Below are 16009 nucleotides of genomic sequence, written 5' to 3'. Positions count from 1 at the left end.
ATTTTTTAAATCTTAAGTAGACCTGGCTGGTGTCAACCTGTGGCATTCCTCCTGTGTCTGCCTCCTAAATGCTGGAGTATAGGCATGAGCCATGTGGCATCGTCGCAGCTAAGAGCCCTTTTAAAAAGTGACTTAATCCCAACCCTCTGGAGGTGAGATAGGAGACTTGCTGTGAGATCGATGTCAGCGTGAGTTCCAGGCCAGCCTGGGCAATAATGTGAGACATTGCCTCAAAACACCCAACCCCTTAAAAAAGAGAAAAAAATTTACAATGTGGAATTTTTAATTTTTCTATTTTTTCCTCATGCATGAAGATTTTATTTTGATTAAGTCACATCCACCTCTCATGCCCCTCCTGAGTCCTCCCCCTTTCTCTATTGTTTATGTCCCCCGTTCTCTCTCTATACGTTTGACTATGTAACCCAAGTGAGTCTGTTTAGCATTGCTGCGTGCACATGGGTAGAAGGCTGTCCACTGTGGCATGTCCTAGGCCTGAAGAAAGCTCACTTGCTCCGCCTGCGACTGCTGTGGCTTCTAAACTAGGAGTGGGCCTGGGGCCCCGCTGAGTGTTGACTGGCTTGATCTTGTGTGGGCAGCTGTAGCTCTGAGTTCCTGAGTGCAGGTGCCTGTCGCTCCAGGACACTGTCTGGCTCTTACGGTCTGTCCCCTCATCTGGGATGGTCTCTGAATCTTGGCTGAGAGGGTGTGACACAAATACATTCGTCTCACCAAGACTGGGACATATGGGAAGAGCGAGGAGGAGGAGGGCTGGAGGACAATCCTGAATTTGTTCAGATGCGTTGGAACACTTTCCCAGCACCTGGGAAGCCCACTCAGTTTGCAGATCACAGGGAGGTCCCGGCTTCAGAAAGACATGTGGAGCGTGGGATTTAATATCCTGGGACTACATGGCATCACTTAAGGTGCTATTGGAGAAGAATGTGGATGCGGGGGAGATGTGGGACTGTCCCCTCAGGCACTCTGGCATCCAGAAGCAGAAGAAGAGCCAGCAATGGAGGCCCATGACGATCAACCCTTACACAGATGTTTGGCAGAGTCCAAGTGGTTCTTAGGTCATGACTTACATGGTTGACTCTTCCGTAGACTGAGAAGTCTACACCAAGAAAAACTGGTGTAGAGCCTCACATCCCTCCATTTGATGTCTTACTGTGTTAGCCAAGCTGGGCTCCAACTTGTGTGTTCCAGCAGTCCTCTTGGGGAAGCCCCTCAAGAGCCACGGCTTCAGACATCGGCCACCACACCTGGCTCAATTTAGTAAACAAGTGGCCCTTTAGAGGAATTAAAGCTAAAAACTGAACCAGTGACTATCTACCCTCCTTAGTCTTTCCTGCCTTGGAAGTTTAAAGATCACTAGATCACTCCCCATTATAGCTGCTGTGCTTAATGTTGTGAAGCCTACGATTTCCTGGGTTTTAAATGCAAGTCTTTTTCAGCAGGTAAGCATGCTTGCCGCAGAAGCTGGGAACTCTCCTCCCACCCCCAAAAGGCATATAGCATGAGTGTTCCTGCAGGAAGATGGGCGGCAGACAGCAATCCACAAAGAAGCTTGCAGGCAAACTATCCTGGACAGTAGAGAAGTGGCAGAGAGACCCTGTCTCTAGTAAGGTGGACTGTGACGCCAGATGTTACCTTCTGACCTCTACACACGCGCTGTGGCACACGCACGCACTGTATTCATGCTGTACTGGGAATGGCTAATAGCGAGGGTCACATGAAGAATGGGGAAGGGACTGGACACTCCTTTATTACACTTCTTAAACAGCACTTCCAGTCATCTTCATTAAAAGGCACAAGATTCCTGTCGTAGCTCAAAACCGGGGCGAGGGTTCTGTTACTCAAACATCTCTTGAGAGTGTAGACATATGCATTTCATTTATAATAGAAAACGAGTGTAAATGTACCTTAAGAATACAAAGGATTAGTAAACATCAGGATGTAGAAAGCTCGCTCCTATGAGAAAGGTTTGACAAATACATTGTTCAACTGTATACTAACTTCCTAGCAAATGGTTTTATACTCCACACACTAAAACACCTTGGGATTCGGTTACACTGTTTTATCTCCCAGGAACTGCACGGATCAAGGTAACCCTACATGAATCATTGTATAGGCTTAAAGAAGGACAATACATTAAGGCCCTCTTGTCCCAACAAGCCACCTCTCAAACGGTGTCTTTGTCACCTCCTTTATAGTTTAGACAGTTTAAACAGATTTAAGCGTGTTGCTAGGCAACTAGCTCCCGAAGCATAACGGATCTCCTTCAGCATCCCAGCCCATTCTTTTTTATCATCTTCATACCTGATGGAAGAAAAGAAAGCAGTAAGCAGCCTTTAATGAGAGGTTTTGTAATTTTTTTTTTTTTGTGTTTAGTATAGAAATGGGCTCTTCTGGAAAAAAGAAAAAAACAGTCCCATTGCCTTCCACCCAGACCAAGTGCCTGCCTGGTAAATAACTCCTTTCAAAGTGTGCACACTGAGTGAGCGCAGACCTGGGCTGTGCTCTTGTATTGGACTGGTCTGTCCAGAAATGGTCATCGGAGCAGTTCATCACCCACCCTGGCACTGGTGGTGATTGCTGGTGAAGTCAGGGGAAGCAGACTCTTTAGAGGAAGAATTCAGAAAAGCGGGACTCAGCCTAAACTGTGGTTTCAATAGTTCTCATCCACTAGTGCCTCGTGTGGGTCTGACGCAGTACTGACTCTAAAATGCTCCCCTTCCCCTCTCTTCCTTGAGGACTGCTCTTAGACTATGCTCTTGCCGCTCATTAGGAACGGGAACCGGTCTTTGCATCTGAATACTCAAGATTACAGAGATAAAATTTCCATTGCCTTAAAATGTGTGTTTGAGGGGCTGGAGAGGTGGCTCAGTGGTTAAGAGCACCGACTGCTCTTCTAGAGGTCCTGAGTTCAATTCCCAGCAACCACATGGTGGCTCACAGCCATCTGTAATGGGATCTGATGTCCCCTTCTACAGTGTACTCATATATATAGTAAATAAAATAAATCTTTAAAAAAAAATGCATGGTATCTGACTGGAATTTGAGGGCACATGGGCTATATACATACATAATGAGTTGGAGGCCAGCCTGGGATATTGGATGAGATCCTGTCTCCAAGTACAATGGGAATTTACTTTGCACATCACCATAGAAAGGATGACAGGTTTCGAGTGTGTTCTGACATGTGACTTGGGGAACCTGAGAAAGCACTGCAATACAGTCTGAGGATTATCCCTTCAGACATTACTCCGAGTGAGAAAACAACCACACAAATTAACATTTCCACTGCTAAGCAAGACAGTGGTGGGTGCCCCACCCCAAACCCTAATCTAGTGCTTTCCTAGCAATTCTGCACGTGTAAAATTATTTTGGGGATCTGTCAAGTTTCCAAAGTCCAGCTTGCATTCCCAACCCAGGTAAACCCATCAGCAGGGGTGGGAGAGGGGCCCTGGTGGCTCTGAGAGCTCTGTAGTGATCCCACTGTGCTGGCGAGTTTGGGACCTACTCCCTAACACAGAGATGAATTCCAGGCAGGAGCTCCTTCTGAGGTTCTCATGGCCATGGTAAGAGGACCATTTAGCAGGAAACCTTGCACCTTTCTTCTCCTTACTGCCTACTGCTTCCTCTTGCTGGGGCAGCATAGACTACACAGAACCTCATGGCTCGTGAGAGGTTCAGTTAGTTGTTGGCACGGTTTCTTCCCGTCAGTGTTTTTCAAACTCATCTGCACACCCGATCACCTGAGGTTTTAAGAAATAGTGATGCTTGGGTCTCATCTCCAGAACCTGGGCTGATCAGTCTGTGTGAAGGCCTGGCGCGGTGTGGTGTAGAAGTGTCGCAGAGGGTGCTGTGCGGTCTGGGTTGGGGCTCACTACTTATTCACCCTGTACCTGTTCTCCAAAACCTCTAATGCTTCCATTATTCATTCTGTTTCTGCTAAGTCCAGTATTTCTGTATCTTACCCTCTTGCCAACTCTAGCCTCCATGGTCCTTGTAAATCTCCAGGGTTTATTTATTTATTTATGGAACGAGATTGCAATGAATTATGTTTTATAGCCACTTTTTCCTCAACATAAGTAGTTAATATAATGTAAGGATTTTTAAAGCTTGTATGTGCGTATGTATGTAGTGTGTGTGTGTGTGTGTGTGTGTGTGTGTGTGTGTGTGTGTGTGTGTACATGGGATTGAATTATAGAGCTCCAGGTACCCTGAGCCCTGCCATGAACTGTCTGCCTATCAAGAAGTGTCCAAGGCATGGAAGAGTGGTCTGGTGAAACTTCTGGTCTTTCAGCCCTGTGGCTGGGCAGCAGGAATATAGCACCTGTAGTTTGGGTCGAGGATGAATAACATCCAGTCTTTGCTCTCAGGAACAATGTCCGCCATCACTGACTGGACATAAATGAAATGTGCCAACGAATCGATAGGAATCTTGTTAAAATGCCACCTCTGGTTCAGGAGCTCTGAGAGGGGTCTGGGATTCTGTGTCTCCAAGTAGCTCGAAGGGATGCTGATGCTGCAGATATTCTGTAGGCCACACCCTGGGGGGCAGGGCGTCAGCCCATCGGAGAACAGGCCACTCCAAGACCTCAGCCTTGCAGTGGGGCTGGTCTGATGGGAGAGCATGAGGCTGGCTGTTTCTAGGCGAGCATACAGCATGGGCTCACTTAGGCTCTTCCTAGGTACCCAAGGGTCCTCTCCTGTAAGTCAGATGTCAAGCCTGGGCTAGCAGCAAGAACCATTCAAACTCTCCTGATGGGACCTATCAATCATCAGATGCTCTACAGATGACTATGGTCTCCAAATAAAACTTACGCTCCTGTGACCTCCAGGATATATCTTGGTTTCCATTCGATATTTACTGTATCTGACACTGTGGTAAAAGTGTTCCCTGCCCTTTAAAAACATTCTTTGACTAAAATAGTTCAGTTGAGTAACCACTGCATACTTGGGAGAACTGCCCCGCAGCTGTCGGGGCGGTAAATGGATAGACATGTTCACTTCTTTCTAAAAAAGCATTGACCACCAGGCCTGGTGGCGCACACCTTTAATCCCAGCACTCCACTCGGGAGGCAGAGGCTGATGGATCTCTTGAGTTTGAGACCAGACTGGTCAAAAGAAAAGGAAAAAAAAAGAACCTGAAAAAAAAAATCAAACCATCAAACAATTGGAAGAATGAATTATACTTAATGAGTGCATGTAAAACTTAAAAGGCTAAATGTTTCTTCAGTGCTGTGGCTTTTTAAAAATGATTTTCAAATGATTATTTTTAAATGTGCCTGCTTGTATATCTGTGTGAGGGTGTCAGATCCCCTGGAGCTGGAGTTATAGACAGTTGTGAGCGGCCAGGTAGGTGCTCCAGGTCCTCTGGAAGAACAACCAGTGCTCTTAACCACTGAGCCATCTCTCCAGCCCCCGAGTGCTGTGTTTTCCTAGGAAAGGACCTACTCTGAAGGAAGACAAAGCCCCCTGCCCTACTGGGTGGCTGGAGTATTACACGCTTAAAGCTAGAACTGGGCAGAACAGCTCAGCTATCTGATCTCATTTTACAATTAAAGAAACCTGTCTAGGGCTGGAGCGGTGGCTTGGCAGTCAAGTCCACTGGCTGGCCTTCCAGAGGACCCAGGTTTGATTCCCAGCATCCACATGAGGTCACAGATGTCTGTAACTCCAGCTCTCTCCAGCGCCCTCTTCTGGCCACCGAATGCATCAGACAGGCGTTTGGTAAACAGGCATACATGCAGGCAAAACACCCATATACATAAAATAACACTTTTAAAAAATTCAAATAACAACAACAAAAAAGAAACCAGTCTGGATGACTTCTTTCTTTGGTCTCACAGCTAATCACAAGTTCTTGGTCAGTAAGCCGCATGTTCGAAAGTTCAGTTAGACTTGAAGTGTAAACTTACCTACTACCGAGACGTATCGTGCAGGGTGGGAAAATCCGGCTTATTCACTACAAAATTGCTTATTAACGATCTGATTTAATACTGGTTCAAAGAGTTAGACAGAGGACAACTTACTTCCATATGTCATTGACTTCAGTGGGCGCGAACTCTTTAGATTCCAACTGAATCATCGCAAAGCCGCCGATGGCGTACAGGGATCCGGCCAGGCTCACCAGGCTGATGGAGCTTCTTTCTTGGGGAAATTCCGTCATCACTTCCCACCTAGGTATTTTATTGAAAATGCAGTCCACATAAAATGTACAGAAACACACCATTTTGGTGTAATTTTTTTATTTTTAAAGTGTGTGTGTGTGTATATAAAGCTAGAAACACAGAGGGTTTATAGTTTTGTGTCCAGGTTTACACTTCTTTGTTTTAGACAGGGTTCCACTACATGGCTCTGGCTGGCCTGGAACTCAGAGTCAAAGTTGTGCCCCGCCCACTGAATCCAGCAGATTTAAGCTTCTTTTGCATTGGAGAATTTACCCTTACTGTCCAGTCTTTAAGAACATCATTTTTAATAATCATTTAAAACTAGTTTCATAAAAATGCCTTGTAATTTCCGGCTATCAACATTATTTTGTAATCATATACATTTGGTTTCTTTAAAAAAAGTAACACTACTCTAATTTTTCATTGCTAAGGCAATGAACATGCTATTGTATATATGCTATGTGTAAAATGTATAAAATACAATATATGTGTGATTGTATAAACATATGTACTCACCTAGGTGTATAAGCTCAAAAATTTAGGAAGATTAATTTCATATAAAATATTAGTCAAGTATCTTCACATAAATCCAATAAAAACAGAAGTTAAAAAAAAGTAAGAAACATGTAAAGCACTCGTGTATGAGTGCCAGCTGCCAACAAGTGGAAATCTTTTCATTATTTTTGTTTGATTTTGTTTATCGAGGCAGTATTTCTCTGTGTGGACCAGGCTGGCCTTGAACTCAGAGATCCACCTGCCTTTGCCTCTCAAGTGCTGGGAGTAAAGGTCTGCGCCACCACGCCTGGCCCTTTAATTTGTAAACTACCGGTTCCTCAGACATGCATATCCACCTAAGGTTGTACAGTATTTCAGAGGTAATCATGCCTTTGCTACATGACTGGATGGATACAGTTAGCGCAGAGGCAGGCAAGCGATGTGTCAGCACTAACTCATGAGCCGCATTTTCCTAATGATGAGGCATGGGGAGTGGGAAATCCTTCCCCTTTAACCCAAGGTTCTCTGGCTTCCCCTCCCGAGGCTGAGAAAGCCTAGCTGCTACCCAGATGCAAAACTAACGTACGGGATTCTTATGCTGCAGCAGAGCAACTCACTTATTGGTTTTGAGGTCGAAGGCTTCAACTGAAGCTGAAAGGCCATCTTCAGTGACGCCTCCTGCGATCACGATTTTGCCTTTATGGATTGCCACTCCAAACATGGAACGAGGGGTTTTCATTGGAGCCAGATCCTTCCAGTCTCCTTTCTTGGGGTTGTAGATAAACACCCTATTTGTACACTTTCTGTGAACATAAAAAGAAAATAAATGCTCCCTTTAGAACCTTCTTTTCGTGAAAGCTGCTTTAATAATTTAGTTCTGTTTGTGATGGAGTATATAGTACTTTATGTAAAGTAACCTGGCACTGTTTGAGGGATGCAGCTTAGTGGCAGAGTACTAACAGAGCATGTGTGAGCCTCTGGGTTCAAACCTAAAAAAATTTTTTCCCCCAGTGAGTCCAGTCTTATCTATAGATCCTATATTAAAAACCCATTGTGACTGTAGATTACATAAGTAATCACGTAGACTGACTAATGATGAAAACACTTTTACATGCTAAATGCCACCAGAAACATGTAGTTTCATTGAATTATTCTCAGGATAGACCTTGGGAGTCTTAAAGTTTTCCATAACCGATCAATAGTCCTAAATCCCAATAGTAACCAGTTTGGTAATGCCAATAAACAAAAACTCTTTTGTGAGAATAGTTTTTTCTTAATATGAGAAAGACCATGCATAAACATTTCCTCTACAACTTGACTATGGCAAGGAATGTCTTGGTGAGGCCAGAACAGAAAACCATATTCACTAGGGCACTTTATGTCCCCTCTGCCCCTCCCCACGTATTTGGGGTTGGATACAAGGCCTTCCATGTTCTACAAAGTACGACTGAGTCATCCCTCAGCCTCAGCCCTCTACTTTTCGCAATGATTTATTTCAAAGTTCTTGGACATTTGCTAGGCAATGCTCTCTGGGTACTAAGAGTCTCAGGATTAATATATTACTTCTGGCAGACATGAGTGCTTCTTATTGAGGTACTGATTTTCTGGTTACTGATGTTATCTGAAGGGAACAATGTAAACCATTTTGGCAGAGTTCCAGTGTTTCAAAGTCATAACGCACTTAATAGGGATTCTCTGTTCCACATACTCAGAGGAAACGTCCGAATTAGGGGTGCATTTACCACGTCTACCCTTAATTAGTGTTCATTTGATGGAGAAAGCAAAGATTACGGAAGGGATTTCATTTCCGGATATCCATCTTTTCATATGGAGAGAGAGGATAAAAAACTCAGCGCTTGTTCAGTTATATTTTCTGTTTTATCATTCTAATTGAATAAAATTAATTCACTCCAGAATAGAGCTCTTTACTCGACACAGAAGGTTATATTTGATTTTCTTTCTGCTGCACCTGTGATCTTTTTGGTTTTGTGGTTTGTTTTTGGATAGGGTGTTCCTGTGTCGTCTTGGTAGTCTGGAAATCCCAGGACCAGCTGATTCTCTGGCCTCAGCCTGGGACTGAGGGTCCATGCTACTGTGCCCAACTGGACCCTTACAAGTCGTAATTTCCTTTCCTTTCCATGGTTGGACAGCTCTATTCACAGTTAGCCTGCACAAATGATAAACCAAGTAAGGCAGCTTTCTCTAGGATGGGAGACTTCACACTGTAAATGAAAGGTGATCATTTGACTAGATGGGATGCTGGCTTAACTGAGCACAGGAGCGCTCTCTGAGATGTTAGATCTCTGTCCTAACTACAGATGACTTAGACTGGTGGATCTCAGTTTTCCTAACATTGTGACCCTTTAATACAGTCCCTCATGTTGTGGTGAACACCCAACCAAAAGTAATTTTTGTTTCTAATTCATAACTGTAATTTTACTTCTGTTACGAATTGTGATGAAATGTCTGTTTTCCAACGGTCTTAGGCAATCCCTGTGAAGAGTTGATTGTGGTGACCCACAGATTGAGAACTGGTGGCCTAGAAGCCAAGATGGGGTCCTACATGAGGTGTACCCTGGTTCTCTCTCAAGGGACTAGCTAGAGGTAGTGAAATGCAGACTTGAGAGTGAGTGAACCACAAACATGTCGCTGGGGAAATGACTGCACTCCTCCAGTTACTGTGCTTTTAAGTCTCCAACCAATATAAATTCCCTCGTATACACATAAAGTATAAATCATATCATTTTCTGCGTACTGTTTTGCTAACGGATATACTTCGAGTACAACAGAAATTTCTATCCCCTTCAGCCTGGTGACCTGAGTTCCGTCCCTAGATCCCTCATGGTGGAAGGAGCTCCTCGGTGGTGTCTTCTGACATCCGAGTGTGCTTCCCCACGTGCACCCCGTCCACATTAGATAATAACAAGGTGAAGATTTAAATGTTAATCTGCTTATGGTTCACTGAGTAAGAAAGCCTACTGGTCTGTGTTGTAAAATGAAAGGCTGACTGTGCTCCTAGATGCTGCTCTTCCACGATCAGGATGTGTATCACTGAGGGACTGTGCTCATGTGGACGCGTCCTACATTCCTCCCTCTTTGGTCTAGTGACTTTAAAACCTTATAATTACAATTTCCTCTCATAACTTTTCAGAATTTTATTTGCATTTTTTATCTGCAAAATATGGTGTTAGAGACCCAAGTCCCATTTCAGCATGTAGTATAAAAAATAAATAATAAATAAAAAGGAAGAAACCTTAGCCATACTCAGATGTCAATCCAAAGGAAACCTTGGGGCACTTACTTGTCATCTGTCTTTCCGCCCAGACAGTATATCATCCCATTATGTGAGATCACATTATGGCCATAAACTTTAATAGGAAGATTTTTCACTTCACTCCACTTTGCAGCCCTAGAATTAAATGATAATAGAATTCATGTTCCAGCTGGTGAAAATACGGATTTGTTGTAGGCATGCTTATGGAACAGGAATGTTGTGGGACTGTCACGTCAACTTACACAGGATCATAGCATAATACTGAATCCAGGGAGGCCTCTGTTTGAAGGTCTTTGCCGGCGACCACATAGATTTTGTCATCTACCTCTCCCAGGCCAAAGAGGCACCTGGCTGACGGGAGAGGCGGCAGTCCGACCCACTCAGATGATACGTTATCAAGCTGGAAAAAAAATGAGTTATGGAGATACGTAGAAAGATATTACCAGGTGTAACTAAGAAGTTCTCGGTGTTTCATGTGGCTTAAAATCTCCAGAGATGAATGAAGATCTCTACACAACTATCGTCCTAAAGTATTATATTTTAGCTTAGAATAATCTTAAAGTGTCATATTTAGAGTTTGGCTCAGAGCTACTAAAGAGAATGAGAAAATCTACTTGGCCTATAAAAATAAAATACTCGAACAAAAACAAAAACAAACCCCCCAAAACAATATCAAGAGAGAAGAGAGACTAAAATGGAATTGTTAGAACTGGGCAGTTTCTTGTCAAATCCTTCCCTGGAGGTGCCTCAGTCAGTTTTGAAACAAAGAATCTTAATACTTTGGGGACACTGGGGAAGAGACAGGGTGTCTATGGCAGGGGTCACAGTATGCGAATGACCCCTGCCTGCTATATTTAACACACTCCCAGAGCCAGCACCCGGGACAGCTGGGCTTGTCGCTCAGTCCACAGACCACTGAGAGGGAGGGCAGTATCTCTTTTCCATCTTTTAAACATGTCTGAGTTGCCTGTGTTTTATTGTTTTGGGCACAGAAAAATACTCATTTCAATACCTGTGTTTTGGGTGACGTCATCTTAAATATCGTCTTTCTGGTTTATGCTGAGAAGCAGTCTGGCTTGCAGCCAGCTCTACAATGGACCTGTCAGTGTTGCGCTCTGACTAGGGATTCATTCTGGCACCTAGTTTCTAAAATCGTAACATACTCCTTTTCGCATTTTAGGGTAGCACTGCCGAGGAAACTATCTGAGAGGCGTAGCTGAGCTGTTGCATGCCATTTCCAGGTGAGGAGGAATGCATTCACCTCAAAACCGATACAGCCTGGAACAGGAGAGACTGGTAGTGATGTGGAGGGGCTTCTCTGGAAGCCATTCTGTTTCTGGTCTAGTAGGGCCAGTTAAAGTTCTGAGACCAAAAGACACAGCATGACACACGGTTAATCCCCTTGTGTTAGCTTTGCAGACACTTTGATCCAGCATCTAGATTGTGACTGTAATGTTTTCACTCTTGGAAAGGAATCTGCGGTCAAGAAAGTGTCATGGGGCAGAGAGTATGTAGTCCAGTGGGGCTGAGATTACAAGTGCAAACCCCTGGGTTTGATTCCTAGCACGGCTGTGGAGTGGGGGGGGGAGTACTAGGTAATGACGTAGAACTAACAATAAACCTTTATGGAAGTCTGACAAGTTCTGTGCAAAATACTCAGACAAGTCCTCTCAGTTGGCTGACGGGTGGGTACACTTGCCCGACTTCACAGGGCTTTTTAGGTGGTTTTCAATACCATGCCATCTAATAAGTCTATAGGCGTTTTATTGCTTGAGATGCCATTATGCAGCTTTGGCACTTTTATTTTTAATGGATCAACAGCTATCTTAATCCCAAACCTGAGGGCCCAGGTCCCATCCAGACTGTGTGGTACCCACCTTCCTATCTTATCCTTGGATCATTTTCTATACCAGATGACAGTAGGTGGCCAGCCAGTGCCTTTAGTGGATAAGTTCTCAAGCTATTAAACCCTTCAAGATCCCACTGTTAAAATTAGGGTTTATATGTAGAACACTCAAAGTGTACTCTGCCTCCTGTGGTCTAAAACTTGAATCTATGAGTTCCACGGAGGAGGGGAAATCAGTCTTGATAAGGTCCCCGAATCCCCACAGTCATATGCCAAATGCCAGTTCACTCTGTAATCCACATCACACCTGTGGCCAAGCAGAATCCTACAAAGGCTGCAATTCTCACAGGAAGCTCTCTTTTATTTCAATTCAGGCATCTTGATCTACACCTGTGCCTTTTAGAAGCGGCAGGGGAAACGCCCTTCCTCTGTGTAACTGTTTCCGTGGCTCCTGCTTCGTCAGGTAATCTCACTTGCAAATCCAGACACAGTAAAGTTAAAGGGAAACAACAGGATGGAGAAAGCACAAGTTAAAACGAGGCCTTGAAAATAGAGTGTGGGCGGGGTTGGGGATTTAGCTCAGTGGTAGAGCACTTGCCTAGCAAGCGCAAGGCCCTGGGTTGGGTCCCCAGCTCCGAAAAAAAAAAAAAAAAAAAAAAAAAAAAGAAAAATAGAGTGTGGGCTGTGGGTATATTTTAAAGTGTGTGTTTGTGTTTGTGTGTATGTGTGTGTGTGTGCGCGCGCACACACACGCGCACATGTGTGTGTTGAGAATAATTCGATGCTGTAACTGTTCCTTGGGTCTATGACTATATTATCTGTCTGACCTGTCTGTCTGTCTGTGCCTGTCTACCTATCCATTTGATTTGCTATTTTTCACTTCCCAGATATACTTAAAATCTCTCTCATTGGATTTGCCCTTTCTAAAGTAAATCTGAATTTGAAAATAGAGCTTGGGGGAAATCTCTGGGTCACATTCAAATACTTTTGCTAGTGCCTTTCACTGGAACTTAGAAAATTAAGAAACATGATTAGTATCTATTATTTTGACTATATTTCTCTATCAACTTGGTGACAGGTAGTATTTTGTGAATGCCTGGTATGTTGTGTATTTTGAAAGCATGTGGTGACTGTGGTATGACATTCTACACTTGTCTATCTCTGGCCTTTCCAACTTAAGTGCCTGAAAATCCCAGGCCACGATTATCTATGACCTAAACAAATTCTTACTGATTGAACCACGAGCCCCAAAGTATTGATTGGCAATACTGAAGGTTCGGGTTAAGTCAATCAGTGACATTTGGGAATGCTTTTTTTTTTTTATATGATCCAAAGTATACAGAATATACACAAGAGTCCTTTCTTTTCCAATAAAATCTTTTATACAGTAACAAGAAATAAGAAATGAAATGTTCCTTCCCCAGATTAGGAGAAAAGCAGACTAAGTCCCACTCCCTTGCAGTGTGTAAGGCATCGTGGTATAGACCAATAACTTTAAGGAAAATATTCTAACCTATTTATCAGGTAACAGTGTTAAAGATTATAAGGTCAGTCTTTACCGAAACCCTGAGCTTTGAAGAACTGTAACTACCACCAGCTTCCTATATATACTATAAGGGAGAAAGGGTGGGAAGGAAATTGTGAGTCGTGAGTTAGGTGTAAACTTCCTTCACCACGCCTTTTTATTAAATATGAAGTCTAGTTATGATACTCTGCTAAGCATCACAGTGTAAGAAAGCACACTGGGATATCCGTGTGAATGGTATGTAAGCACCCTGCCCCCAGACAATTCACAAATTGGCTAACGGTGGTGAACCCCAGCCTGTGCATTCTTACCTGGAAAAAATACGACTGCAGGGGTTGATCTTTATTCTCTTCGTCCACGTACAGTCCTCCGACCACGTAGACCTGGTTCTGTTGGGTAACAATACTGGAATGATTTCTGGGGATCTGCTCAGCTAGGGCAGTAAGGTAACACTCATTTTCCATGGGGTCATACGCCACTGCAGCTGTGTCATTGACCAAGAGGATGAGATCTTTGACGAACATTCCATGTCTGGGGATATCATTCAGGTAACCAGGAAGTAAGTCTTCATCACCAACATCACCGTTCACCTCGCCCGTCCCCCGTTTCTCTGTGTTTTTGCTGGGTTCTGGAAGTTTGCCTGCAAAAGCGTCCTTTAGAACTTTGATTTTTTTCTGGACTTCTGGGTTGCTTTTAATTATGTCATCCTTCTCGACATGATCTTTGAAATATTTCTCAGTCATAAGGCGAAAACGAATACAGTCAAATACTTCACTAAGATTTTTCGCCCTATTTTCTTTGTCTGTCCGTACCCATTTCATCACGGCCTCAAATACCACTTCTTCCTTTTCTACGTTGAGGCTGTCGTTTGAAATGACAGAGATCAGCTCCTGTGGGGACAGTTGCATGAAGTCTTCTTCCTTACAAATCTGCACAAAGCGATCTGACACAAATTCCCGGGCAGAAATGGCAAGTCTTGGACAGTCGAGAAGAAGCCCCAATCTTAGGATGGCCAGACAGTTACCAGGAGCCAGTCTTTTCTGAAGGTAAGACACACAGACGGTGAACACCGACGGAATCTGGAAGCGGCTGGACAGGGCGAAGATGTCTTGCACGTTCCCGTCATTGAGATCAATACTGGCAGAGTACAGGTATTTGATGATCAAATCAAGTATAGCAGGATCCACATTGTCTAGCGCCATCTCCTTTTTCTTCTCCTCCTCAATTTCAGATAAGAAATACTCACGGAAGTAAGGGCTACAAGCCGACAATATCAGTCTGTGGCAAGGAAAACTTTTGTCACCTGCTTTTAGGGTACAATCGATGAATTTTTTCTCTTCCAGGAGATCTTTTAGACCATCCTGAAGAAGGGTGGATTGGTAAAGCCGGAGTTCCTCTGCAAGCTCCCGCTGGGAATCCATTCTGTGAGGAACCTGGGTAAGGAAGGGGACACTGAGGGTCTTTGCTCCTGGTTGCACACAAGGTCTAGCTGTAAAAGGGCAGATCAGTGTGCCCTGCCCAGCCTGGAGCCTTTGCAATTTAATCCCACCGGCTAAATATAGACGCCGGCTCTAACAACGGGAATTTCGGAGAGCCGGTTTGGAAAGCAGCGCTGCTCAGCTGTCTGAGATTGAAAGTGACAACTGGGACTTCTGGTCACTAAGGAAACTGCTAAGAAACATGACGTTCGGGTGAAGTGGAAGGCTGTGAACCACAGAGTGTTGAAACATACGTTAATAAAGGGTGGCCACGAGAAAATGCTTACTGAACTAACAGGAAAAAATATGGATCATAAAAATGAGTCACTCCTCTAAAAATGGCCTAGTGGCAAGCTACTTGACGTCTGAATTAATGATGCCAAGGTCAAGAATATGAGGTGAGCTCAATTCTCATAAGCTATGAGTCCAATGGTTCAAAATACAAAATGTCGTTTTCTACTAAAAGCAGATAGGATTTTCTTAAGTAGGAAATGTGAAGATGTTTATATACTTCTTAGTTTTATCTAACCTTTTAAATGAGATCTCTATCATAACTGAAAAATACAGAGACACATACTCTAAAATATTCCAAATTATCTTTATTTTTAAGTAGGGAAACTATAATTACCACTAAATTATCAAATTTGTTTACATTCTGTCTTGCTATACAAGGGATATATGAAGTGACAACAATACTTTTGTATTAGTTTAGACAAAAGTTTAAAAGGAACCAAGACCAGAGAAAAACAGTTCAGTCTTTGGGGAAAGACCCGCATACAAACTAGGAATATTTTGTGCGTTTCACAAGATAAAAAGTTAAAAACTAGAACAGATGCAGCCCTATGAGAAAAATGCTATCCCCAGAGACAGTAAAATCAGGGCGAGCAACTCTATCACCTGTAATATTTAGAGAGCAGGCCTTGTTTAAGAAAATGTAATTCTGGAGACATTTATGCTGTTGATAATGGAGCACCCTATAGAAGGAAGAAGTGATTTCAAAGAACTCAGCCAGGCATAGTGGCACACACCTGTCATTCCAGGACCTTGTGAGGCAGAGGGAGGAAGTTTATTCTCCATGACACTGAGTTTAAAGCCAGGCTGGGCTATGTGAATAGACCTTGTCATGTCTCCAATGGTCCCTTCATTTACATCTAGATGGCATTCTGCATCTCTTCATGAAGTCCTTTGTGACAGGGACCACGATCACATCCT

The 16009-nt window shown here is 43.6% G+C and overlaps 1 protein-coding gene across 1 annotated transcript; it reads right to left on the bottom strand.

Annotated features, from left to right (window-relative positions):
* Positions 1 to 1738: 1738 nt before the first annotated feature.
* Klhl41 (kelch like family member 41) lies at positions 1739 to 14933 on the bottom strand. The gene is made up of 6 exons (XM_032903438.1): positions 13631 to 14933; positions 10191 to 10348; positions 9976 to 10083; positions 7292 to 7477; positions 6042 to 6188; positions 1739 to 2319 (listed from the first exon to the last, which is right to left on the bottom strand). Exons 1-6 carry the CDS (start codon positions 14738 to 14740, stop codon positions 2208 to 2210), a joined length of 1821 nt encoding a protein of 606 aa, XP_032759329.1. The 5' UTR covers positions 14741 to 14933; the 3' UTR covers positions 1739 to 2207.
* Positions 14934 to 16009: the final 1076 nt, after the last annotated feature.

The sequence above is a fragment of the Rattus rattus genome, chromosome 5, assembly GCF_011064425.1.
Source record: "Rattus rattus isolate New Zealand chromosome 5, Rrattus_CSIRO_v1, whole genome shotgun sequence".
Lineage (NCBI taxonomy): Eukaryota > Metazoa > Chordata > Mammalia > Rodentia > Muridae > Rattus > Rattus rattus.
Note: the sequence above shows the minus strand (reverse complement) of the source record. Positions and strands in the feature narration are given on the sequence as shown.

What these genes read in the sequence shown, in the direction of transcription:
- Klhl41 (XM_032903438.1), bottom strand. Translation starts at nt 14,740, where the DNA reads ATGGATTCCCAGCGGGAGCTTGCAGAGGAACTCCGGCTTTACCAATCC. An exon ending in GGCGGAAAGACAGATGACAA is followed by an intron (nt 7,478 to 9,975) that starts GTAAGTGCCCCA and finishes TTATGTTCACAG; the next exon opens with AAAGTGTACAAATAGGGTGT. An exon ending in TTCGACCTCAAAACCAATAA is followed by an intron (nt 6,189 to 7,291) that starts GTGAGTTGCTCT and finishes TAAAATACCTAG; the next exon opens with GTGGGAAGTGATGACGGAAT.